This window comes from Falco naumanni, chromosome 15, assembly GCF_017639655.2.
Source record: "Falco naumanni isolate bFalNau1 chromosome 15, bFalNau1.pat, whole genome shotgun sequence".
NCBI lineage: Eukaryota > Metazoa > Chordata > Aves > Falconiformes > Falconidae > Falco > Falco naumanni.
The window spans coordinates 14569260-14595338 of NC_054068.1; the positions used below are offsets into that span (position 1 = coordinate 14569260).

The window sequence follows — 26079 nt, forward strand, 5'->3', positions numbered from 1 at the left end:
CCCGCGCCGCCCCGCCCTGCCCGTTTCCCATTGGCCCGCTCCGAGGAAGTGGCCCGCTCCCGGCCGATTGGCGTAGAGCGTGATGATTGGCGGCGGAGCCGGCCAGTCCGCTGGCGAGCGTGGCTGCGCGCCGGGCAAGCGGGAGCGTGGCTGCGCGCCGGGCAAGCGGGAGCATGGAGCGCGGCGCGGTACGGTGCCTCGCCGCCCGGCTGGGCCTCACCGAGCCCGGCGTCATCAGGTACCGCGCGGGTGGGCGGGCGGTACGGCGGGGCAGCCCCCCTCGGCGGCCCGGCCCCGGCACAGCCCTGGGAACGGCTTCCCCCTCCCCCCGGGGGCGTCGTTCCCCTCCGGAGAGCCGCGGCTGCCCGGCCTGGTCCCCTGCAGCCTCCTACCCGGGGGCGCTCCCGGCCCTGCCTTCTGCCGCCGGCCCGGTTCTGCGCCGCGGAGGCCAGCCACCGGCGCTGCGGGCTGCCAAGGGCAGAGCTGCTGCTGCCAGGTGCCAGAGGCAGGGCGGCCTTGCCCTGCGCCGGGCCGGCGCCCTCTCCCTCAGCGTGTGCTGGGCTGGGGGCGCCCTGGGCCCGGCTGTCCCGCAGCCCCTGGCTGTCCCCACAGCCCCAGCTGTGCGAACACGGGCTCTGTGTACCGGGTGTTTTGCAGAAAAGCTGAAGAGTATCTGCGGCTGTCCCAGGTGAGATGCCTGGGATTCATGGCTCAGGTGACAGCAACGAGCGCTGCCGTGATGTGCCTGGACCTGGCTGCTAGTTTCATGAAGCAACCGGTTGACAGAGTAAGATACTGGATATGGCTTGGCTGGCTGTTGCATTCTCCATAAATCCAATAAAATCATTGTTCTGTGTGGTGTATGTCGGGAGCAGGACGGGGGTGGTTATGGTTAGCACTGGCATTACCCTAGACCCAGCAGTGTGCTCCTAGGCACAGTGTTAGAGCTTTCACTACTCAGAGTTTGCAACAAGGCAAATGGAGATCGGTGGCACAGTCGTTTCACAAGTTTTATTGCTATAAATTCAGCTCTTTTAGTAACAAGTAAACTACCAGCAAGGATGTTAAATTTACGATCCCTCCCTTTTACTATGGGAGGGAAGCAGCAGCTGCAAGAAGTCCCTCTCTATAGCGGTACCTGTAAACTTCCACCTGCAGACCTGCTGGGTAAATAGCACTGCGCCGCCACAATAACGTCTGGTACAAGGGGTTTGTGATTGTCCATTCACAGACAGAAGAGAATTTAATTGGACCTGACCCCATGAGGAGCAGCATAAAAGTATTGCTCATCTCTTTAAATTGCCCAGACCTTGGCTGCCTTTGTTTTTACCACCTCGTTGTCATACGATGTGGAAAAGGCAAACCTCACTTCCAGTGAAATGGTCCAAAAATAGCACTGCATTAAAAGGTGCAGCATTCTTAGGTGGTTAATCTTTCTGCGTGCAGTCAAAACTTACATCATTCATTGCACAGATTTGTTTAATATAGCAATTGAACTTTATTTTACAGTGTTGTATATTTTCTCCCTAATCTGTTTGGGTTGCCTGCATAAGATGTCGGGAAGGAATCTTGCTAACTCTTCAGGTTTGTTTTTGTCTTCTTGAAAGAGCTATTGTGTTAAACTCTCCGGTTTGAACAAGACTGCTTACCAGAGCTTCATGAAGTCTTTGGAGTGTTTGCTAGAGGTGAAACCCAGACTGGGAATGAGAGACTTGGCTGTGCAATTCTGCTGCACAGAGGCAGTGAACACCGCTTCAAAAATACTACAGAGGTGAGGAAGCTCTCTGAGCACACTGGTAGCCACTAGTAAGATTCTTTGTTCATTAGATGTGTAAAGAGTTTGATGGTTGAAAGGGCCAGGTATCTCCCACTGGCTGGAGTGGTGAGGTGAGTGCTTACCACTGACAATCCAGCCATTTATCCAGGACACTTTTTAGGATACATGTTAGAAAGGCTTAGTCTGTGAATCTCAGTAAGTCATTGTCCAAGTCCCAGTTCTTCAGCTGGGAATAGTGTAAAAAATATAGGAATCTTAGTCCCTGTATTTGTCCATAGCATCACACTGTCTTCCATTTAACTGCTGATCATGTCACAGTTCAGAAGGTAATGCTCAGTAGAAACAAATCCTCCCTTCTGGAAAAGCAGATCTCTTAAAACACACGTTACCTGTAAAAACAATAGGTGGAACACTGCAATGGAAATTCAATAGCTTTAACTAAGATTTTGCATTCTGTAACATCTACTTTAACAAGAGCAATAACTGAAGAGCTGTGTTCTGGAGTGCTGTCACCCTGATAGCACATTTAAATGCTGTAAGGTCAATGAACAGAGGCTGTGTATGCTTGTCAGTGTTTAACACAAACCAGAAAAAAAGCCCCGAACAGCCTGGGGACAGGTGGACAATAAAAAATTAAATTCTTCAGTGCTGCACATCCACTATGTCATTTTCCATATTTAAGCCTTCATCTGTGTAATACCTAGTAGAGGAATCAAAGAAACTGTAATTCTACTCTCTGTTACAGGATGGATGTATGCAAAGCATCTTATTATAACTTTAAGATGTAATGTAGATAGAAGTGCTGTGATGTGGAGCAAGAGAAATAGATTTTGCTGTCATGCTTTGATCCAGATCCCTAACCTAAAATACCTTCAATTCAAAACCAGGAGATGATACTAATGCCCTTCTTTTCCCTACTCTCTTTTGGTCTTCTCAGCCAGCAGCAGCTGTTTCTGCTTGACTTGGTTACAAAGGACCAAGTGATCCAACAGGAGACTTGTTCAACTGCTGAGTACTATGCGACAGCTTCATTTGAGGCAAATGCACTATGCAATTATCATTCTTGTTGTTGTTCTTTAGGTATGAATCCAGCCTCTCTGAAGCACAGCAAATGGACCTTGATTTATCAAAACCACTCTTTACAACAGCTGCGCTATTCACTGCATGCAGGTGAGTATAGCCTGGGGGGTCTTTTATAGGCTCCGATGTCCAGTGAGACACCAAACAGAAACAGCACTTATAAGCGGATGAGTCATTCTATGACTGAATGGTCTTGTTTATCCCATCCTGCTGCCCTGCTCCTGGAAGTGGAGACAACTCTAGCAAACCACACTTTTCCTTACAGCGAAGTCTCCAACCTGCACTACATTTGCCTTCAGGATAAAGCAGGAGTGTTGTTTCAGATACACAGAAAAGGATCTTGAGCTACTTATCCTAAAATCATTAAAACCCGTCTTCCCTGGTGTGTAATGGGATGTTGCGGGTAATTCCATTAAGACATATCCGTGGTAGTGGCTGAAAAACTTTTTTTATTGTTTTGCACTTAACTCTCCTTCCTCTCAGCCTAACCAGCATAATGTAATCCCTCAGTAACATTTCCACATTTAGTGAGAATTTTTTTCCATTGTCAGGATAGATTTGAGCTGGGCACAAAGCAAGAAGTTCTATAGCTTTTGGTGAGAGATACTGCTTGAGGTGCAAGAATGGCTGCTAACTTACTTCTGAGCACCAAGAAGCAGCCGTTCTAAAGAAGGAAAAGCCCTCAGCCCTACACCGTCACATCCTGAGGGTGCTGTGACCTTTGGGAGATGGATCTAATAGCTGTAAGACCTGTATCATCTTGGAAGATAGGTGTCTGGAGCACCTGATTCAGCCGACCCTTTGTATGAATTTGCTTTGATGCAAGTATCTTCCCTCTCAGTATTACGCCTTGTGACAATCTTATGAAGCAGTTCAGGTGCTGTGTACAGCTCCCGGCAAACGTTCTCATGACACAGGGGTCCCATTCAGCTTTTTGCAGTAGTGGGATTTTGTCCTCGTTCCCTCAAGATCTGAGAAGCACCTTTTCCTAACAGAATTTCCTTATGTAACTTGAACTAACCCTGAGTTTCAATTCCTGAACAAGTAGTGACTGAGTAGTGTCGGGGGTCTGTTTTTTAAGCAGATTTGTTTCTGAGTGAGGGAAGGATTAGATAGAACAAAACCTCAGGCCTAACTTTCTCATAGGCATTGTTGGTACAGTAAATGCCACCTCACCTGAGTGATAGTTGCTGGAGCATTGCTTTGTACAGAGCTAATTTAACTTTCTCTTGTAGGTGTTTGAAGGTAAAAGTGGACAAAACTAAAATGTTGGCTGCATCTGGGGTGAAAAAAGCCATATTTGACCGGCTGTGCAGTCAGCTGGAGAAGATTAGCAAGCGACTCAGCCGTAAGTTTTTGGCTTTACCTGTGTAAGACAGCATACTCATCACCTGGTCTCAGTGCTCCCATCCTTTTCAACTGGTGATTTAATTCTGATGACTTTCAGCTGTCTCCTTCCAGCCAAACCTGCTCATGCATTCCAGCATGTTCCCTGCAGTCCAGTTCCCAATCACAGTCATTGCTTCTGGGAAAGTTGCAACAGCTTAGCATGTGGCAAGGCCAAAACCAAATATTTCTCTCTTCTCAAATCCTCACTTCTGCTTACATTCTATGCTGCTGCAAGTTATCCCCTACTGCTCCTATACTACCTGACCTATCTTGGATTCTTCCTTTTTGCTTGCTTGCTGCATCTTGTTAACATGGCAACATGGCACACAACATAACCATATTGCTGCCTCTCCTGCTTTGACTGACTCCTGCGTTTTCCTTTACCCCACTGCAGGATTAATCAGTCTAAGCCTTGCTCTTCTGGTAGCAATTCAGCTATTACCTGACACCATCCTTCCACATACAGTGGGCAGACATGAGGAATCTTTAAGCCTGTTGTTCAACCTGTAACGCTCTCCGCTCCTTTTTGTGGAGGAGGAAGACTGAAATATGATACACACCTTCCTGTCCTTGTATCTCCTCCTTCCTGCATATCTCCTTTTTCATTTCCCAGGCTTTCCTTCTTACTTTCCCACTGACAGTACCCCTGCTTGACCCTGTCTTCACGCTTTGTATCGTGAAGTTTTCTAGAATGTGCTGCCTGAACCCAAACCAAAAGCTGATGCTCTCTCCCAAGGCATGGACCTTCCCATAGTGCGGTGCCCTATAAAAAAAAAACCAAAACCTTTACTCACCTAACAGCTAAAACAGCTAAAGGCAGCTGGGAGTTTCTGTATCAGTTCAGGGAAAAGTGCGTTTCTGTATACATGGACAGCACCACGGATGTTGTGGGCATCTATAATACAGTAATATACAATATAATACAAAGTGTGGCAGTGGAATAGAAGAAGAAATAACCAATAACCCTGCCTGACTGATGAAGAGGGGTAGCAGTGTGGGTTTGGGTTATAAAAATGGCAGATTATTGTGGTTACTAATGCAGCAGCAGTCTGTGTAACCCTTGAAGCATGCTGGCACCTCTGCATGTAGAGCTTGAGCATCAGTCTGGACCAGGGAACTGCCCTGACTGGGAGACAAAACTTTAGGAAGGTGGCACTGCTGTCAAAGAATGGCATGTAGCACACCACCCTTGGGGTCCCAAACACCATTCAGAAGTAAAGCAACTTACTTATTTTTTTAGAGGAAGATGTTTCACAGGCTGAAGAGCCACCTGAAAGCTTGCAGACCAACCTGGAGCACTGTGAGAAGGAAGACGGTAAGTTGTATTTAGCCATGAACTAAAATCACCTCACCAGAGCCGTTCTGAACTTTATAATCACTTAATATTTTAGTTGTGTAATGTGCCATAATGCTCGGGTCACTCTTATTACTCTGTTCTGCAAACCACTGGCTAATGTAAGGACAAAGAGAACTTGGCAGAAGGACAGTGGTGTTCATACTGGGTAGTTCTAGCAGAATGAAGGCCAAGTTCCATTCAGACACAAAGGTGAAGAGGTGACTGTTCCAGCAGGTGAGGGGAGCAGCAAACCATAGGGTTAGGTAACACAGTGACAGACCCTGTGCTTGTGTCTGTACAGTTGCTCACTACCGTGGTTATTCCCAGCAACATGTTGCCCACAATGGCCTGTCATGGACTTTCTCCTTCTCTAATAGAATCTGAAGATGATGAGGAGATGCCATGTAAACGGCTGAAGACTGAAACAAAGCAAGACTATGAAGAATGGAAAAAGAAAATCCTGGAAAACGCTGCTAAGGCACAAGAGACAAGTAGGAGTACTGCCTCTGTAGTGCCACCTAGTAATACAGCTGCTACATGCTCATAATTTTAACTTTCCCTCTGCTCTAACATAAGTTCCAATAGCATATGAGTGATGGCTGCCTGGTAGCCAGCTGATTTTATTAGCTAGTTTTTAAGAATGTTATTTTTAGTAAATGACACCAGAATTGAGGTGATTTTGCAAGAAGCCTGTCTGACATATTGCCAGGCTGGTACCTGGGCAACTATGACATTAGGTGGTAGAACAGCTTCATTCTCTTGCTGCAAGCAGCAGGTAACATTCTAATGCCATGTTAAATGTAAGCAAGTTTTATGCCCTTTGGCCCCCGGGCTGGAAGTAGTCAGTGAAAAAAACGGGGAGAGGACTAACAGTGCCTTCTTAAACCGCAAAATCAGCAGAGGAATTAAGACTGATGATTTTTTTATTATTATTTTTTTACTGTTGAAGAAATGTTTAGACACTGAATTTGACTTATTTTTATGACATGTATGGAATGGAAATGTCTGTGCTTGTAAAGGGTCCCAAATATTCCAAGAAACAATAAAAACAGTGGAAGGAAAAGAAAAGCTTTGCATTATGACATCAGGTTCTTGGCACTTGTCTTATATAAAACCTTTGGAATGCAAAATGAAAGACATACAGGAGCTGTCTGTGCTTTATGAAGGAAGATACCCAGGGGACAGAGGTTCTTGGCTGGCTAATGCAGGCTTCTTTGCATCTTGCAGTCATAAACTTCAGGAAGAGGAGAGCATGCTCTGCCCTGTAGTTCTTAGAGGCAACTTTTGCAGTCCTACACTTTCATCCCAGCTACTCAAACTACAATTTACGTTAACTACTTTTTGAAGGTAAATCATTGCTTTCAGCAGTACAGGGCTACTGTAACTATAAAATCAATCCAAGCATCTTCATCCCATTTCTCTTGCAAGTTTTCTGCCTGGGATGTGCAAGCAGAAGTTAACTTTCATAAACCCTCATTTCAGAACAATCCAGACCCCCCCCCCCAAGTATCCATATGAAACAGGAGAAATTATATCATGTTTGAGCATTCAGATTTGAAACACTGCTCCTACCTGAGCTTCTCAACAGAACGTTAATAGCTTGCCGAATGCCTTGCTGCTGTGCATGCTCCTTGCTTACCTGGGTGATACTGATGGCACCAGAATTACAATAGCTGGTGTCATTAACTGCTTTAGTTATCAATGTATGGGGCCAGTTCTTCATCATACTTGCTGCTTCAGGGATTCGGGTCACTTTAGCTTTTTGTAGACCCCAAAGCAAAATGCAGAGGACATGGTGAAACATCCCATAAGGCTGCAGAGGTGGGTTCCACTCTACTGCAGAACCATGCGATGGCTGCTGAATCTAAAGGTTTTTCTTTCTGTTAGAAGCAAAACAGTAATCCTGCTGGCCAGATGTGCCTTCTCTTTGTAGAAAATGGAGAGGAAGTACATACAAGACAGCAGAAAGCATACGTGTTACCCTCTTACAAAAATAGAGGAAGAAGCACACAGTAATCTGTAATTAAAACTTACTGGCCATTTTTCTTTCACTTCTCCTCCTCCCAATGCATAAAAAAAGGAAATCACTTGAAGCCAACTTAACTTTAATTAGCAAGGGCTAATTTCATTCCAGATGAGGGTTCTGAAAGTAACGGTAACTATTGAGGAATGGACTCCAAAGAGATGCCTGATATGCAGGTAAAAAACTGGAAAGTTCTAAGTAAGAGCTTTGTAACATTTGAGTAAGAGCTGTCACAAAGTGCTGTTCGAAGTCTGATCTAATAATGTAGCAGAGGGTCCTCAGGATGGGAGAGAATCCAGCCTAGCACATTAGCATTCTGTTGCAAGACCCTCTCAGAGATGTTTTCAGGTTTGTTTGACAGGGGGGATTAAACCAAAACTGAGGAATAAACTTGTTGCACTTCAATGGAATTTATTAGTATCAATTCAGAAATATACAGACCAATTAATATAATCACATTTAGCATGCAGAGCCACTGTGGAAGGAAAACATGAACAAAAGTGGGCCTTCACAGAAGGTGATACACTGTCACGATTATTTCACTTCAATAATACTTCTCTCTAATAACTCTTCTCTGTCTCAATTCTGGAAATGCTGCAGAGGTCCAGAATTCAGGACTACTCAAAGTGAGAAGCAGTAGAGTAGAAAAGATAACTAGACTACGGTAATCCAGTCTTACAAACCTCTTTATTAGCAGCCAACACTTTTGCTAATTCAAGGGACATGAAAGTCCATGAAGTTAAAGGGTACTTTACAGTGGTGGAAAGCTAGTTTTAGTAGTATTAGTTTCTGTTTTTCTTAAGAGCCCATCCAGCTCACAGAAAGAGTTTTGCAGAATCTAGAACAGGAATAAAGGAAACCACAGGTTTAATAATTAATGTTATACTTTCAGTGGAGAGATTGGAAGTGACTCCACCTCTTTATACATCAGGAAAAAAATTAAAATCCAAAAGTTAGTTAGTATTGTGAAGAAAACATTTAACGTTCAAGAGCAAAGTCAGGGGAAAGAAGGGCTTCAGCCTCCTAACTGGACTAAAGGCTGAGTCTGGCAACACTTTCCCTGCCACTGAACAGCATTAAAACCTATTTTGCATATCACACCATATCAGCTTCTCAGACTTCATTACAACTGTCAGAGAGAAGAAAAAATCCTCAAACTAAAACTTAGAAAACTATGGGCTGCACTTACAGCCAGTAAGAAGCACTCAAGTTTTAAATACATACAAAATGATGTCTGGAAATTTCTTCTTTTCTGGACCAAAGGAGATCTTTTTGCATAGACAGAATGGTCATTAGGTGATTTATTTGTGGCAGTTTCACCTATCTCCTTCCAAAAGCTCAATCCATTCAGCTCAATTCAACTCACCATAAGAAAAAGCATCAATGGACCGACTGACTCAAGTTGCTTCAAACCAGGATTCCTCATATTCCCTAGCTATGCAGTGACTATATTTTAAAAGGGCAGGCTAGAATTAAAAAAAGTAACAAACCAAACCATTCAACTCTGAGTAGTTGCACTGAATCATCATCATGTTTGGGGGAAAAAAGTAGTCTTTTTTTTTTTTTCTTCAAAAATCACAGACGAGCAGGATATCCGATATCTTTTGTTCTAAGTAACAAACATGCGAGGGAAAAATTGTGCCACTGTTGTGGCAGTGCTCTAAAACTGATGACATACATCAGTGATGAAGAAAGTCTTTAGGGATCCCATGCTTGCTGTGGGAAACCAGAAAACTGACAAGGTGTGTTCTGATGTAAACACACCAGCAATACTCCGCAGAATCAAAGAGTTCAGCAAGAAGTCAGCCCCAGTAACAGCCTTTTGTTTTTTTTCCATTACTATGTACAACAACTGAAAATCTGTAAAAACAAACAAGGTAGCTTCTGCTTTTAGTAATTATTTCAGTGCCTGTTCCTGAGGCACTTCTGGAGCCTTAGCACTAACACACATAATGTTTGAAGAGGACAGACCCAAAACTTTATATTATAAACCAGAGGATTCAAATTACTGAAGATACTGAGTCCCTTCTTCCATGTCTTCACGTCCATTTCTGAGAGCAGTAGATGCTTCATACGAGCTTATGCAAGCTTGACCGACATACTCTGAAATCTCTTCAGCCTGTTAGCAGCAGCCACCACATAAAAATGTTTCTGTGAACAAAAGAGAACAGTCCAAGCGTGAGTGCAACTGAGCTAAAGGACCTTTGCTGTGGCTGGCACAGATTTTTCTTCTTGGGAAATCCATCTACCTCTAGTGACCTACACCTTGTGTGGACTGCAGTCCAGAACGGGTTTGTACTGGAGAGTTACTGGTTACTGCAGAACAGACTGCTGGTCCTGTGAGCTTCTGAAGCATCATTATGAATTGTATAAATCTTTACATCACCTACTTTTTAAAATGCAAGTGTGCAGAAGTATATGACCAAACAGCTGGAGTGCAGAAGTGAAAAAAGTGTAAGCCTCTGGTCTAACTCCGTGGCAGGGAATTACAACTCTCCAGTGACGAAAGGAAACGGTCCTCACGAGTTTTCTTCGCATTCCCACAGGCTTCTTTGTAACAAGATTACTGTGTTCACCTTTCAGGATCAATTATCTACAATCCAGTAGAAACTTAAACATAAATTCTTACCTATCGCTTCTTCTTATAAACATTTAGTTCTGAGGGAGCACGGGGTTATCAGAAAGGTCCTGAAGAGTTCTCTGGATGGGTTTAAGCCTAACTTTTTGTCTCTCCCACCCCTACTCTCTGCAGTGGGAGGCACAAAGCTGCCTTACATTATAACCCTACAGCAGAACAATGCAGCTGTTGTGAATGGAAAACATCTAATATGAAGACAAAGAACATTTCATATATGCTGAGTAGCATCTGAAGTCTCAACTTGTAAGAAAATAAAAAAGTGTAAAAACTTCTAAACACCTATCAGAAGGAACAAAAATTGAAACCAACTTGCTAAAAACAAAAGCAATATCATTCTGTGGGGGGGGGGGGGGTGGTGGACCAAAACCTTAATTTACAACTGCAAATAGTCTTTCTAAACTCGTGTTTACAAGAAGGAAGCCTGTGGGCACAAGTAAGCCAACATACAAAAAAAGGAGGGAATGGCTCTGCCTGTGTTGAGCTGCTTTTCCCTCTGGAAGTAGATTTGCCAGACTTTGTCTCTTTACCTTCCATTTTCTGTGAGCCATGTAACTCTGCAGCAACAACTGGGACTTCAGGCGCAGCTTGGACTTCTTGGCTTTGGCAGGTAGATCATTCAACCACTCGTGCTTCAGACACTGCGTCGCACTCATCCGGCAGCTGCAGGAGAGGAAAACCGTCACGTAAGCCCAGCTACCCAAACTGCCATTTTCTCACTGCCCTGTGCTCCTGAATATTGGTGAAAAAGAAACTGCCTGAAATGAACCAACGTGAGTGGAGATGCCTCCTGAGGTGCTGTTCATCCCAGTGCACAGAACCCTAATGACATCCTGCACTCACCAATGTCAAGGGTAAGTGGTGTGAAAAGCTGTGAGCTGTGGTTAAATGCAGTATTTTGCCTTTTTAACATTTGGGTTTGGATGTGAGTGGGGTTTTTTTCCTTCTAAGTAGCTGTACAGGTTCATCAGTTGATGCATCATTTTGTTATGTGAATGCAGAACTTCCCTAAGAGAATCAGTGCATACAGAAAAATAGTATTTGTGGTGTTACCTGTCTGTCCTGATAGTGCAGGCTTATTCTGTGCCCCACATTTAAAAAGCACAATTGTCTAGTCACTGTAAACTTGGATCAAGCTAAGCACACATTATATCCTGACGTTCATCATCAGGCCCAAATGCGAAGGCCTATCCAAAATGCCTTGAGAAATATATGGTAGTAGAGGAAATCCTGGGAGAGGTGTTGAGAAAAAAAGTTTAACTTGCCTGTTTTCAAAACAAAAGCCTATGCCTAACTCCTGAGCTTTGGTCTGAGCTGTCACTGAGATGAGGAAAAGACAACTCCTGCCTGCTCGCACTTCATGTCAGTAGCCAGGGGAGGCAAGTACAGGTCTTGCACAAGGCCAGACCTACTGTCCCAGGAGGGCACCGGTGCCCAGCCTGTCGCAGAGCAGAGGCTCTCCAGACACCTGGTGAACACTGGGCCAACTTACTGACAACCCTTCTTCCTTGCATAGTCATTTCATTCACAGCTTCTAACCAGACTTTGGATGGTGTTCCCCCGGCATCCCTATTCCCATTGCACAGGGAAATGGAAGACTCCAAAGCACGTTTACAGCAAATCATCGTCAGCGTCTGAGAAAAAAAAACCTCCGCTGTCTCCTGCTGGCAATACGCTCAAGTTCAGTTTATTCTTAGCTTTTCATACGACTTGCTGTTCAAAATGTAATTAGTACTAGAACTGCTTTGTCTGATTTAGGTAATGATCTGGAAGTTGTTAATATTCTACACACTCCTCTGAATTCCCCTCAAGCACACAATCTGTTTTACTGTATGCATCATTTCCTGTTTTGATTAGTTTTGTATCACTACTCAGCAAGAGAAACATTTCTCTGCTCCCTTATCCAACCCCATAGCCATGGTCCGACATCGGTATCATCTTCATTCTCCCCTGTTGTTTCATATGTGCAATCATTTTTTTATTTCAGTGGAGCCAAGACTGAGAAGCCACATGCAGAGTTCAGTCCCAAATGCTTCTTAATATCTACCAAATGCACGCAGACCACTTTTAAAAGAGAACAATGCATATTTTCACAGCTGCAGCTTCCATCTATCCTCCATAGCATTCAAGAGGCATGTTTGCAATTTGCGGTAGGGCTTGTAAGAATCCAAACTAACAACAGGAATAGCTTTTGGTCAGAAAAGGAGTCCTAAAGACAGATTCCTACACAACAAATCCTTCCAGATCTCCTCTGTTCTGCCTGTATTGATGCTACTGTGAAAAGTGACTTTCTTCAGTCCGGGTATACAGACATTTTCCTTTCAGATGAGAGGCTTTTGAATAGCTGAGGAACTGCCCAGCAAGGGCAGATACAGTACACAAAAGTGTCACATAGTAAGTTCTCACTGTTGGTGGCAATCCCAACAGTTGGCTGGTAGCAAAATAATGTCATTAGGTGCTACTGTCCTCACCATTAGACAAAGAGGTACCTTTTCTCCTTCACGAGTAGTCTGGAAATAAAGTCTTTAGCTTCTTCCGATAGCTGTTCAAATGCTTCTGCGTCAAAATCCCAGCTGCAATTGACAACATAATTCATTGTCTCTGCATCTGTTTCTCCCAGGAATGGGGACAGGCCACTCAGCCTTCAAAAAACAAAAAAGAAAGAATGTGAGGGAGATGAGCAGTTATTATAGCCATTTATATATCCATATATTTTTTTTTTCCTTCTACAAATTCCCTGCTTTATAATTCTTGTTAGCTTATGGGAAGGAAAGACTCTCGGCTGTGGCGGGCTCCATTTCTCAGTGCCTGCCGAGGCAAACCAACAGTTCGGAGCAATAAAGCGCCGTAACGCTAGCGTGACTCTCTAGCAGTTCACTCGGCTAAGTTGGGGAGCACTGCTATAGATCCCCAAGGAAATAAATTCAGTGGGGATCTAGGTATGCACTTCAGTACTCTCCCAGCTAGGAAAGCTAGGGGAACTCGAGAGCTTTCCTAAATCAAGGCCCACATCCATATTTGGCTTGAATTAAATAGAATTCGGGACAACAGCATACTTATTTCAATTAGTCTCCAAGCCCAGATTTATTGCTCCAGTCATTTATTACTTCATTCAGTTGGGTTTTGGCTAACAAATTTAAACCAGGAATGTATCCAGATTTAAACCAGAAAGCATTTGTGAAAGGTTCTGGAATGAAGTCAGCTCATCAGAAGGCAGAGCCCTGGGACAGGGAAGCCGTCCATGGCCACCAGCCAGGTAGCAGAGAAAAGCTTTAGCCCTGTTTGTGACATGACATTTTTTAGACCTGTGGCCTAACACCCAACGTTAATGCCTCCATGCAGATGCACACCAACTCCAAGCTACTAAAATGATGAGATTGCAGATTTGAAAATTAATTCAAGCCCTCAGGAATGCAATCGCAATGAAAATTCTGACGCGCTGTGGGCAACTTTTCCGAGTAAAAGGCGACCTGACCCATTTTACCTTGCTGAATAAGGTAGTACAGAAGAACGTTTATATATTTATTGAAAGGATTATTTGTTGTTTAGAGACGCTGTATGCACAGAGAGGTGCCTTCGCATTAAAGGGTGGGGGGTTTAACAGAAGGAATTGGGAGGCACCACACCAGCCGGGCTCAGCACTCCTGCTCTGTGGAGCCCCTGCGCCCACGTGCTCTTGCCGACCCTTTGGTGCCACCACCGCCACCCCTCACAGGGCTACTCACAACATATACGTGATGACGCCTACACTCCACATGTCCGTTGGGAAGGAAACAAAGTCATAGTTCACCACTTCAGGAGCCAAGAACTCCGGAGTTCCAAAATTAACCTTCAGTTTCTCACGAGGTTTGTACCTTCACCAGAAAGAGAGAGCCATCAGTGCCAGCAGCGGGCTGGGGAACACCGCCCAAGCCGAAAAATCCAGGCTTTTTGCTGCGTGAACGCGGCAGAGCCAGCATAGCAGACTCCCCAGGCAATCAGGACAGCATTGAAGTCTTTAAAGAATAAATTGGTGAATTTTGCTGTGACTTCAGGTGAATATACCATCAGCTGCCCCTTCACCTGAGAAAACCAGAAGGAAGACCAAGGGCAATGGAACCTGCAAAGGCCACCCCCCTGGGGTGACAGCAGCTTTATTCTCTGCCAGGCTGCACAGGATGCTTTCCAGCAGATGCTGTCCAACATAAAAACACATAAAGCAGCTTCCATTAAAACAGGTTTGGAGAGCATTTGCTTAGCGGGATGCACCCGGCTGCAGCTCAGGGCAAAGGGCTGTGTAACAGATCCCAGCACAATGTAACTGCTAAGGTGGGACTCTGGAAAGGATTGTTTGGGCTTGGTAACAAGTTATACAGTGATCCCACACGCAGGGAGAAAATGATTCTGTTCTGTCTCCGAAAAGGGAAAGGTTACAAGACTGAACCAGCAGTAACTGTCACTGATGGCAGCTGGAGTCACACTTGTGTACAGACAGAACAAACCATTAAAGCATTGCTTTTGCGTCCCTGTTTCCTGGTAGATCTTGTCATCAAAACTGCTTAGTTGAAGTTTGTATCTTTACCCTCCCTATTAAAAAAAAAAAAAAATCCACCCAAACTTTGATATATCCATTTCTGTTTTCATAAAATACTTCTAAAAGAAATAAGTCCTTGGACAGATACTTACACACAGGTAAGTACAAGTAGGTACATTTATGCATGAATATGCCAGATTTTGGCTTTAGAAAAGCCTCAAAGGGTTTAGAAAAGCAATAGAAATGTTATCGTTCGTACTGGTATACTAACATGAGTCATTCCTTTTTTTTCTAGGGGAACTGATTCATGCTCTCACAGTGCACAGAGTAAAAAGAATGGAGAAAAGTCCCCATTTCTCTTCTCTGAGGGTTTCCTGTTGCAAACATGCTTCCCCCCCACCCCCCATTCAATCAACTTATCTGTGTAAGAGTTTAGCAGATAATTTCCACAGCTAGGACCTGCACAATAAAACTCAGCAGTCAAGAAGAGTCCAAGAGCCTTCATGGAGTCCCCAGAGTAAAGCTCAACGCGGGGAATCATTTAGAGGTAATTGGAACAGCAGTACAGCTTTATCCAACAGAAGTTTTATTTGAGTAGTAATTAGATAATTAATGCACACAGCAGAAAACTCATGCCTACAGCAGCATACTGCTTAGCTCATTCACATAGCAAAATTACCCCGAGAACTACCAAAATATACCAGAAGTCTGTGGATTTTGTTTTTTTTTTACATAAACTCATAACTGAACTCTTACCTCCTTGCTAATCCAAAGTCAATTATTTTAATCTGGTTTCCTGTGTGATTTACACATAGTATGTTTTCAGGCTACAAAAAGAGAAGAGGGTATTTTAAGACAGCAAAGGTATAAAAAAAAATCTCAGAGATTTTAATGACAACTTTCAGTATAATACTTTTCCTTCTGTTCCTATCATGGGAGAGAAGGATTTGACTAGCATACTAAATTAGTGAAGGTTTGGTTTTGAATCTCCCATAAATCAGTTTAACTTCTGTTCCTGTATAACAGTATTCCTCTATTTGACCGCAGGTGACATATTTTGAAACAGAAAGGCTTCCCTGTATAAACAGTGAAGTCAGTCTGATGGTTGAGGCTTAGATGAAGTACAAAAGTAACTATGCAAAGTCACAAGAAATGTGCCAAATGCACCTTTTGGTTTGCCCACAAAGGCAAAATTTGGTTTTCCCAATAAGAGCATCTTGCAAGGTGGGGATGGGCAGGCTGACGGTGTCCAGACTTACAACTGCAGAACTGTCTGCTGGCCAACCCAGTCTAATAATTTATGTAAGGTTCTGTATCAACAAGCAATAAGAAAATAAATAATCAGTTGCTATTTCTGTTCCAAAAGATCAGTTACGAAGGGACTATTAAGAAAACACTGTCATTTTACTGCAGTTCAGTTCCAGGCAGTAAAAAGTACAAACAATAGGAAGATGGTTAAATAAGTATTTGAATACAGTTACAGGTGGGTAGGGGGAAGCAGACGGGAGACTGCAGGCATTTTCTACCCAAAAACGTTTTTGGGTGTGTTTTTTTCATTGATAACAAAAGGGCATTGCTTAATTCCACACAGAATAAAAAACTCCTGATTTCAGAGGCGCAAAAGCACAGATTCCTGTTCGCTTCACTATTCTAAGCAAGCTACCAAATAGGCATTGAAAAAAAAGTAATGAATCTCCAGAGCTCCTTTCATTGTGGCTATTGAATTAACTAAGTCTATTCCTTTACGATGTAAGTCCATGAAATAAGAAATTACTTTTGTAATTAAAGACTCTGGTGGTCCAAACCACAGCACCGCTAAAAAGCAGAGAGTACAAACTACTGACCTTCAGATCTAAATGGAGAATATAATGCTGGTGCAAGAAGCGGACTCCTTCACAAATCTGTTTGGTAAACAGGATTGCATCCAACTCCGTTAGGCTGTAGTTTTCATCTGTGATCCGGTCAAATAATTCACCACCATCAAGACTAGAATTTTGACATAGAAAAGTGTTACCTTTTGACATAGAAAAAGTTACACCTACAATCCCTCATACACTCAATTTACTTCCAAGTTGGGAACTTAGGCTCTCTAGTTTGGTAAGGGTCCTAACAACATGTCCAATATAAGTGCATCAGTAGTCTCAATGACTTCAGGAGATTTATTTCTGAGCATGAAATTAGGTATCAACATAAATTCAAAAATAGAAAAGTTGTTCCTAATGTTTTTTGGGGGGGAATAACGTCCAACCCAGCCCACTGGTGATCTGATGGGGACCTGAAGAACGCACAGAGAGTACCAAAGGATCTATTATTCACTCCTCTTATTACTAGAGAAAATAAGTCTTCAACCTATAAAATTTACTAAATGAAACTTCTCAAAGTGACAGCTATTTTACATGAGCTAACAAATAACTTACTTCTGCACAAAAACTAAGAGAAAATTACCTCAGGCATATAGTCTCTAACAAGGTTTTCCAAGGTAAAAACTTTAGGTATTACTTTCAATATACACATTTTAATGGTCTTATTATGTATTTGCTATTTTATTTTGTATCCTTTTTTCCTTCACGTCATTAGCAATCACTCCTGTAGCAGAAGCTTCTAGGTCATAAAACTTCAGGTTTTTGTAAAGCAGTACGCCACCACGCAGAAAAGGCGGCAGGTATACGTCATGAAATCTCCCTTTTGTGAATTCCGTATTTGATACGGATTAAAATTCTTATTTAGCTTCAAAAGGGGAGACATTTTTATTAATCCTAAAGTTATTCAGAGGTGGCAGACCATGCATATAATTAATTACCTTCCTACTTTCTCCTGGTCTTCTTTTCTAATTCTACTTAAAAGACCTCACTCGTCCTCTTGTCTGGGTCTCTCACCTTCACTCTCCCCCTAATATGAGATTTTATTTACCCACAACACTTAGGTAATTCAGCAGCTAGGGACAATCTTGGGGCCTCTAAGTTAAACTTAAATTATAAGAGAACCATAGTGAAGTTCCGTTCATTAGCAACCTTGCAAATTGGTCCATACTCTCGAAGACGGCTGCCTTTCTTGTCATTTGTTTCAACTGTAATGTCACCAAATATATAGGTTTTAACCTGAAGAAGTTACCTTTAAAACATATTTTGTTTTTCCTTCTAAAAATGAAATCAATTCTCTTTCAGGCTGGGAAACCACTCAAGCCTTCTTCACGCCCCAGAATTATCATTCGCTATTCCCTTTAGCGACCCGAGAAAACCCAAACATCTGACAGTTCCTGAAATCCTTTAAACTTACTATTCCATGATCAAAGTGATGTTATTTCTGGTTTCAAAAGCATCATAAAGCTGGATCAGATTCACATGATTTAATTGGTTCATTATGTTAATTTCATTTTTTACTTCCTCCTGAAAAATAAAAATAAATCAGAGAAAACGAGCAAAATATGCTCCTTAAATCCCAATATATTCAAATACAAGTATTTGTAAAACTCAGTAACAGCTACACCACGGGTCTCGTGTGGACGGGAGGTTTAATCACAAAGATGGGAGATGACAAACAATTACGTAAGGGCCAAGCTGCTACTTACTACAACAGATTTACCGTGTCTGGTACTACCCAACACTAAGGTGCCCCTTAGGGGCCAACCCGGGGAAGGGGCGTCGAGGTGCCTGCAATAAGGCCAGGTTTAGCGTGTGCTCGCTTGGGTTCACAGCGACGTAGTTACCCTCTCTTTGGCTCCTTTCACTTTTATGATTTTGGCTGCCAGGTTGAGACCAGTCGATATTTCCGTGCACTTATGAACTTGCCCAAAACGCCCCCTGTGGATACCAAGGAGAAGATGGGAAAGCGGCTTAACACAGCTCACCGCAGGAACTTTTCATACAACTATTCTTATCGTTGATTAAAAATAGCACAGTACAAAGTGAACAGAATCAGGTGGCCGGCAGCATGAATCTCCTCTTTCTCTCAGCTTACGAAGGATTAGTTTTATCTTTCCAGCCAGTTGTTCGATGCTTACATTAAAATATTATGCCCCCCCCTCGCATCACTACATTTCACTGCGGCACGATGACCTGATGATATTCTTTTTCGGTTCTGTAACTGTACCCGCTCGCTGTCCTTCAGTGATGCGTTAGTGGGTATATTAACAAGAATATTTCTGTCCTTATCTCATAACTTTTTAAATGACCGTAAGACCAGTAACTGTAGCCACTCCGCAGACCGCATTTCTTGCGCGTCCTAAATTCTCTCCCTTGTTGCCCAGATACATTAATGCCCCTTGGGATGATTTTGAAACACCATCTTCTCTGCTATTGCATCACATTGCTTATACTTATTAAGCTATATTTGTACTTGGATCAACCTGTAAATCAAGCCTTCTTGTCAGATAAGTAAGCATACAAGAATACAAAGGCTGAAGCAGCTGCAGTCTTCCTATGAGTGAAAACTAAACATAAGGTCAAAATAATTATAACTTCTCCCTTAGTTTCCTTTAACACACAGTTCAGCATGGAAAAAAGATTTTGGAAGCTGCCTGACCTAATGGGCTTTGCTGACTTCAGATGCTCCAGACCTGCCTGCCTGAAGGGTGCAGGTGTCTCATGACACCAGCTGCAGCCAGGATTATCCTAACACACACAAAAAACAGTCAGCCAAGATCACAGTCACCGAAGGGACAGGCCTCCCCCCCCCAAAAAAAAATCAACAGAAAGTTGATACAAGGAACCCAGCAATTTTGGTAGCACAAAAGGTCTCAAGGATGAACGTCCGGCAGCAGTGAGCTTGTATGGGCCTCAGCCACGCGTGCCCTGGGGCCGCCTGAAGAAGACAGCTCTAGCTCTCCAGTGTATTTCTTTATGCCTTGGCTACCAACAACAGTACAGCATGAGGGACAGGGACACTTACCCCCCCAGTACTTCGTGATGACACACCGAGTAGCACGTTGTCACCTCTGTTTGCTTGACGCTCACAATGCGATGTTCGAAAGGCGCAGGAGGGGAAGGGCTGTCATCTAAAGAGGAGACAAGCTGGTCATTGAGCTGTTTCTGCACACATCACTCAGCGTCACCTCCCTAATACACAGGACACACGCGTGACCTTGTTGCGTTTGCTAAGTGTAATGAGAAATCTCAACTGCCCTCCATGCTCCCAGCACCCACAGCTCCACAAAAGCAGCCTCTCGTGCTCCTCGCGCCTTCAGCATCGCTGTTCCTGAACGGATGAACTCAGTTGCTCAGAGAGGTGTCGCCGATGCAGCCCTCGGTGCTTCTGTGGCTGCGGGGCTCTGCAGGAGAAACAGCCGTGGCCAACAGAACCACCTGGACAAGCCAGCCTCCGGCCGCTGCTGCTAAGCTGCTAATGCAAACACTTAAACAGAACTTTAAAGTGCACCACCCTTTCTCCCACCTTTTCCTCTTTGCTTCATGTTCCTCTACCACACCGTCATTTTTTTCTGCTACTGGAATTCAGAGCAGCACTGAAGTCACCTGGATAACATTAAGCATGTGATTCCTTCACTATTTTCAGAGTAGCATGCAAGCAAAAAAAACATTGCATTTGCAGCTAGCCATAAGGAGGGAGTTGCTGAAAATAGCCAAAATCTCTGTTACTTCAAGACTTATACTGCTAATGCCATTATACTGATGAGGAATAAGGGCCCTGAACTGAGAACAAGATCCCACCTCCTGTATCTCAACCCTGGTTTTTTACTACAGTAAAGCCACTAGACACCTTTAAAGAATCAGCATCTTAGTTTATGCATTAACAGAAGAGGTCACCTGAAAAACACATCTGGAAACTTGGAAAAAACTACACTCAGTCATCTTTCAGTCATCATATGGCAGCTGGAAAGACCAGCACAAGCACACAGCACTGATAAACGATGACAGTTATTGGTAAAATCAGGAAGCTTCTCCTAGCAGTGAGAGTTTTGCAGACAATGTCCAAGTTAAAGCTGCAAACATTAACATGACAACTCTGAAGTTTAATCAGTTTATGGGAAGCTAAATCAGTTAACAACGATACACTTAATGTCCACGTTTTTCTAGGGTAAAGCTTCCATAAACCCACTTTCAGCATCCCCAGTTCAAAGCAATTTTACAATTAATCTCCAGACACCTCGGGCTGCAATTTAACAGTTGATTGAACTCATCTCCAGCCACTGCTGAGAAATCCAGGTCAGGAAATCTACCCATGTATGTACTTTCTAGAACACACAAACATTTGTGCTGCCAGGAGAGAGTACTCCCTGAAACAACGCAATCAACTGTTCGCACAGTAACTGGGAAAAGATCTATGACCCATAACACAACAAAGACCAGAGCAAGATACTCTTTTTTTTTTTTTTTTTTTCTTTCCTGCACTCTTTGCTGCTCTCTGGGTCTCCAGTCCCTAGCTACTAAAGCATACCCGGTTGGCATACTCTTAGATTAAGCATTTATTCCTTATGGTAAGGAAAACTGAATTTTTTCCAGAACTTTTCTCCCCAAAACACATTTCAAAAGGAAAATTACTGTTAAAAATTTGTAGAACCTTTAATTCACTTGTTACTTACATAGTCAAAGACACGCATGGCAATATGCTCTTGAACTGCAGGACACAGATGGTCTACTGAGCACTCCTCCACCATTTTTGTGTGTATGTATGTATATATATATATACACACACACCCCCCACACGAGTACCACAAAATCCTCAACGTAAGTTCCCAAGAGTAACTGCAAGCAACTTACCGATGATCATTTCATCCTGTGTGGGATGCTCTTTGCTGGCTTCCAATGACTCAGTCTCCTCCGGGGCTGTTCCTGTACACTGACCAGCAGCATTTTCACTTCCCCCTGAAGATGCAGACTCAGGTTCTCTCCTCTCACAGTTGGTATCTGTTGGGGATTCTTCTGCTTTTGCCATTTCTTGATGGATTTTCACTTCTTTTGTAGGCTCCTTTGCCGAGGTACTCTGTGAAGTTGTGGGCTTGCATTTTAATTCAGATTTCTCTTCAGCCTTTTTACCTGGTTTGGGCTGGCTCAGTAATGTCTGTTGCTTCCCTGTTCGAGGTGCAAGTTCATTTTGCTTATTGTCCCCTTTCACTTCTTGCTTTGGCTCGGTGCTGATGATTTTAGGACTCTGTTGAAGCTTTAACTTGTCAGGCAGCTGTTTGGCTCCTTCCACTTCTGCTGATGTGGAAGATGAGGATTTTACTTTGGGACTTTTACCTCCCAGATCATTTAAGTTTCCTTCCTGCGTCATCTCAATCTTTTCTTTCATTTCAGTCATACGCATATTGACAGATATCCTGCAGAGCAAACAGTTGACATTTTATGCAGGTGACTACCCTTGCTTTTCTAACTTTGTGGGGGAAGAAAAATCCATAAGCTTCCAAAACCTCAGGTTTCTACAGTCAGAGAAATCTAAACCGTACCAACTCCTCTCAGGAAATGCTCACAGCACTAAGGGAAGAGCACCAAAAAGCACGCTGACGCTTCTTCTGTGTCCTCATCTGCGTATATGCTTGCCTTCTGCCAGACACAACCCCGCCCCCCCCCCCCAAAAAAAAAAAAAAAAACCACCACAACAAAAAAAATGCTCACACTGCAAAGTGTTAATCCCACAGGTGAAAGTTTACCCACTTTTTGCACATGTTAGGGTTGGTCAATAAAATACCACTCATCCGGGCAGAGGGAGGGTAGCGATTGCCTTCACAAGTGACAGGCTGATTATGGAAATGGGTGACTGCTTATATGGACCTACAAACCCAAAGGTCCATCCCAGTCCTCTTCCAGCTGGCTGACTTGCACACTCAAAAGCCTGTGTGTGCATCTTCTGAAGGGACAGCATTCTTTCCACGGCTTTCTGTTAAAAATCTAACTTTCATAAACTCTTTCACTCCACCAATACTAGTTGCCTTGGCATTCTAGCTACTGGAAAAGTCTAATCATTTTTTTTCCTCTTATGTTGCCTAAGAAGAATACATACAGGTTAAAACCAATTGCCTCTGCTCCTAAAATCCATCAAAGACATTTGTGTGGTAATTTTTGAGTCAACTGTTACCACTCCCACTGTCATAAGCACGCAGTCTGATTCCAGCAGAGCTGAACTGAAACTTGTGAGGTTGTAAAGTAAATTTTACATAACAGCGAATAAAGAATATTTCTGATGTCTAGGAAAGAACGGACCTCATTATCACAAAAGTTCTTGCTTCTTTCAGCAGAGGAACATTGTTACAAAAGATGTTATAATAGAAAATGTTTCTGCTTTTGCGTAAGAGTCTGCAGATTCTAATTTTCAGCACTTTGACCACCCTTGCACTGTGCTATGGACCTAAGCTGCACTGGGGTGAGCTATCAGAGCAGCCCAACACAGCTCGGAGCAAACACCTCCACTGCTATCTAGACCAGCCTGAACTCAGTAGGACTCTTGGGCAAGTCTCCAGGCAGGGAACACAATGTTCTTCTGCCACTTCTGCGTGGGCTTCCAGACTTCATTAAAAGTCGCACTCATTTTAGAGAGGCCTTTACCACCCTCGTGTGACTTCACACACAAAAGCACACCAGGTACCCCGTGTGGAGCTTACTCCAGGCTCTGCCTTCCAGTTATCTGCCAGCCTCCCTCCTCCCAAACCAAGGCTTTTGGGGCTCAGGCACCCCCCTGCCCAAACCATCGAGCTGCTGCAGAAGCTGCTGCCCATCTCCAGGTTCACCACCTGGCATCACGATCAACCAGCACCAACTTCCAAGGGGCAGCAGCAACTCTTCCTCCAGGGCTTTGCAAACACCTCGAGCCACCCTCACGGCACAGCACGACGGGCAGAGCCTCCAAGGCAGCGCTCGGGCAGGCAGCTGGGACAGACCCTCTCGGGCCGCTGAAGCACAGCGCAGTGCAAGCAGCTCGCCAGCCGCAGCCCAAAACCCACCGGGGAAACACAGGGAGGTCCCTCTCGTCATAGCGGTACCACAGAAACCAGTTTGGACAATGTCTATAAACTGTACATAAAGTTATTCCTCAATGTTTGAGAAGAGGCCACAGTAGTGGAAGCTTCTGCTTTCTCCTGCCACATCCTTACGCTCAGCCTCTTAGGAGAAAAATATCCCAGATGCCAGTCTGCAGTGAGCCCTCTCCCTTGTGCAGCTTATGTCCTGATATCAGGACAACTGTCATTCATTTTGGTAATTTATTCTTCATTCTCTCTCCCTTTTAAAAAAATAAATAAATTCTGTAATCCCAGTAGACACTCATAGCACAGGAAGATTTAAGTTTCCATCCTATATTCACAAGTACCGCTACAAATTCAAAGTTTATAAAGTACATATACACTAAAGTAGTGTCACGTTCCTGTCTGGGCTTCAGGCACTGATTTGTACACATGAACCATGGGGAAATTCCATCCAAATTAACATACATACCTATATATATATATATATATATATATCTCCATCACCCATACATACAACACATAGACATACACAAACAACTTTCTATCTACCAGCCCATACAGAGAAGGCAAGGCAGTTAAAATCTGCCACAGAATTTCCCATCTGTTGGGGTTTGGTTGGTAGGGATTTTTTTTGGTTGGGGGGGTTTGTTTGTTGTGTGGGTTTTTTATTTAAATAAATGGAATAAAAACCAAATCCTAAATAAATAATTCAAAAGGAAATGGATTATGAAAGGCCTATAAGTCTTTTGTAATGTGAGGAAAAGATGAGACTAGTAGATATTAATAAGGGAACAATCTGGTCATGTCTTCAGGTGACCATGGCATTAAAAAAACCCACAAAAACCACCAAGGACAGCAAATGAAACAAGTTGCTTGGTTTTGTCATATACTAGTAAATATCTCAAATTCCTTTCACACACCCCCCCAGTTATAGAAACAGAGGAATCAGAAAGGAGTGAATGGTTTATAAATGTCCGACTGTCTGAGCTACACTAGGGTGGTCAGCTTTGTATCTCTAATACACAGAAGCACCAATCATATAAGAAGTCTCCCATACATCCAGCCCTCTGACACCCTGGCTTCCCAGAAATTCACAGAGCCTTTGTTGCTGTGAGTTTTCTGCCCTCCCCATTTGTAAGGTCTCACCGCTCCTACCCTAGCACGGCTGGTTTTTCCCTGGATCGTGCCTTAGCAGGAGCTGCCTCCTTTAGCGACTTGGCTTTCCATTTTATTTTTCCCTTTTAACACATGAAATGGTTTCAGATCACACAGAAAGCCACCAACAAGGCCATTACCTGGTATGTGTCACTTCACACCCTGCGTCAGATACGGCATGGGATGCAGAGGGCACAGCTTCCTGGGATGTCGCACGTGATGATGGAGGTTTGTTTTCATTCTTCCTGAGTTTCTGATGAACAAGCTGCTCGTGGCACTCATCTAAGTGTGGGGCTCTGTCCGTATCGTGTGCTTTAGCAGGAACATTTTGGTTGTCTACGTGATCTTTATTTACCAAGGGAAGACCGCTGTGTTGATTCAAAGCTTTGACACCAACATCCTTTTGCTGTTGACAGCTCTTAGAGCTGTGTGTTTTGCCAGCACCTTCTACTACTTGCTGTTGCGCTGTCCTCTCTTTAACTTGGGCTTTGGAGCCAGCTTTGTGGGCTACGGCGCTAGAAGTGTTCACCTTCTCACATGCTCCCTCGTTTTCATCCAGCTTTTTCCCACTTCTTGTCTCTGAATAAAATAAGCCGTTAATAAATTAGCCCTGACAAAACTGATGTTAAAACAGAGAGGGAATAAAGTAACCCACCATGCAAAATAACCTACACAGTTACATACATCTGAAAAGGCAACAAGAAACCCCCCGAGAGGTTTACAATCCTTACACCAGCAGGCTTGAGACAGCCATTATTAATGCTCACGGTTTAATCAGAGGTTTACCTGCTCTGCTGGCTTTCAGGCAGTGTTACAGGCTGCATTTGGAGTTCCATAAAGCAAACAAAAAAAACCCCGCAAGGATCAAGCTCACTGCCTCTAAAATCTGAAAGCAGTCTGCGGGAAAATATACCAGGTAGTTCAGGCACTTCAGACCCATCCAGGACCTCCTGAACCTGATAGATCCTCCACTTAATACCCCTCTACGCTCTAATCAGAGGGGTAGAGAGACACTGAACAAGACTCCAAGTGACACCGGGGCTCGCGACAGCGCCTCTTGCATTTTCCACAAAAGGACAAGAAGGTTCTTCAGCACCTTCTCATGACAGTGATTGTGAATACTAACAGTAGAAGTTTCTAGGGTAACTTCTTTCGGGATTGGGCACGCACAGGTCACTGGCAATCAAGGTTAGTTCACAACTCCATGTAGCTTTTGAGTCAGAATTGTGACCGCCTGCTTTATTTTTGTCACTTCCTAAA

The 26079-nt window shown here is 43.6% G+C and overlaps 2 protein-coding genes across 5 annotated transcripts in view; one reads left to right on the top strand and one right to left on the bottom strand.

The window, feature by feature from the left end:
* Window positions 1-148: 148 nt before the first annotated feature.
* ORC6 (origin recognition complex subunit 6) lies at window positions 149-6721 on the top strand. 2 transcript variants are annotated; one of them, XM_040614981.1, is made up of 8 exons: window positions 149-238; window positions 658-787; window positions 1608-1771; window positions 2858-2947; window positions 4093-4205; window positions 5487-5561; window positions 5960-6077; window positions 6574-6721. In XM_040614981.1, the coding sequence occupies exons 1-8, from the start codon at window positions 174-176 to the stop codon at window positions 6626-6628; spliced, it is 810 nt and encodes a 269-aa protein (XP_040470915.1). In that variant the 5' UTR covers window positions 149-173; the 3' UTR covers window positions 6629-6721. The 2 variants fall into 2 exon arrangements, with proteins under 2 accessions (XP_040470915.1, XP_040470914.1); XM_040614980.1 differs by having other exon boundaries at window positions 5960-6721.
* MYLK3 (myosin light chain kinase 3) overlaps window positions 6212-26079 on the bottom strand; it is a 39707-nt gene continuing 19839 nt past the window's right edge. For all 3 annotated transcript variants that reach the window (XM_040614978.1, XM_040614977.1, XM_040614979.1), the window contains 11 exons: window positions 24960-25398; window positions 21467-22026; window positions 19641-19746; window positions 18460-18553; window positions 18030-18139; window positions 16598-16739; window positions 15510-15580; window positions 13966-14094; window positions 12730-12882; window positions 10771-10903; window positions 6212-9756 (listed from right to left, as the gene is read on the bottom strand). In XM_040614978.1, the coding sequence (XP_040470912.1) occupies window positions 9685-9756; window positions 10771-10903; window positions 12730-12882; window positions 13966-14094; window positions 15510-15580; window positions 16598-16739; window positions 18030-18139; window positions 18460-18553; window positions 19641-19746; window positions 21467-22026; window positions 24960-25398 (2009 nt within the window). In that variant the 3' untranslated portion in view covers window positions 6212-9684. The remainder of the gene's footprint in view (window positions 9757-10770; window positions 10904-12729; window positions 12883-13965; window positions 14095-15509; window positions 15581-16597; window positions 16740-18029; window positions 18140-18459; window positions 18554-19640; window positions 19747-21466; window positions 22027-24959; window positions 25399-26079) is intronic.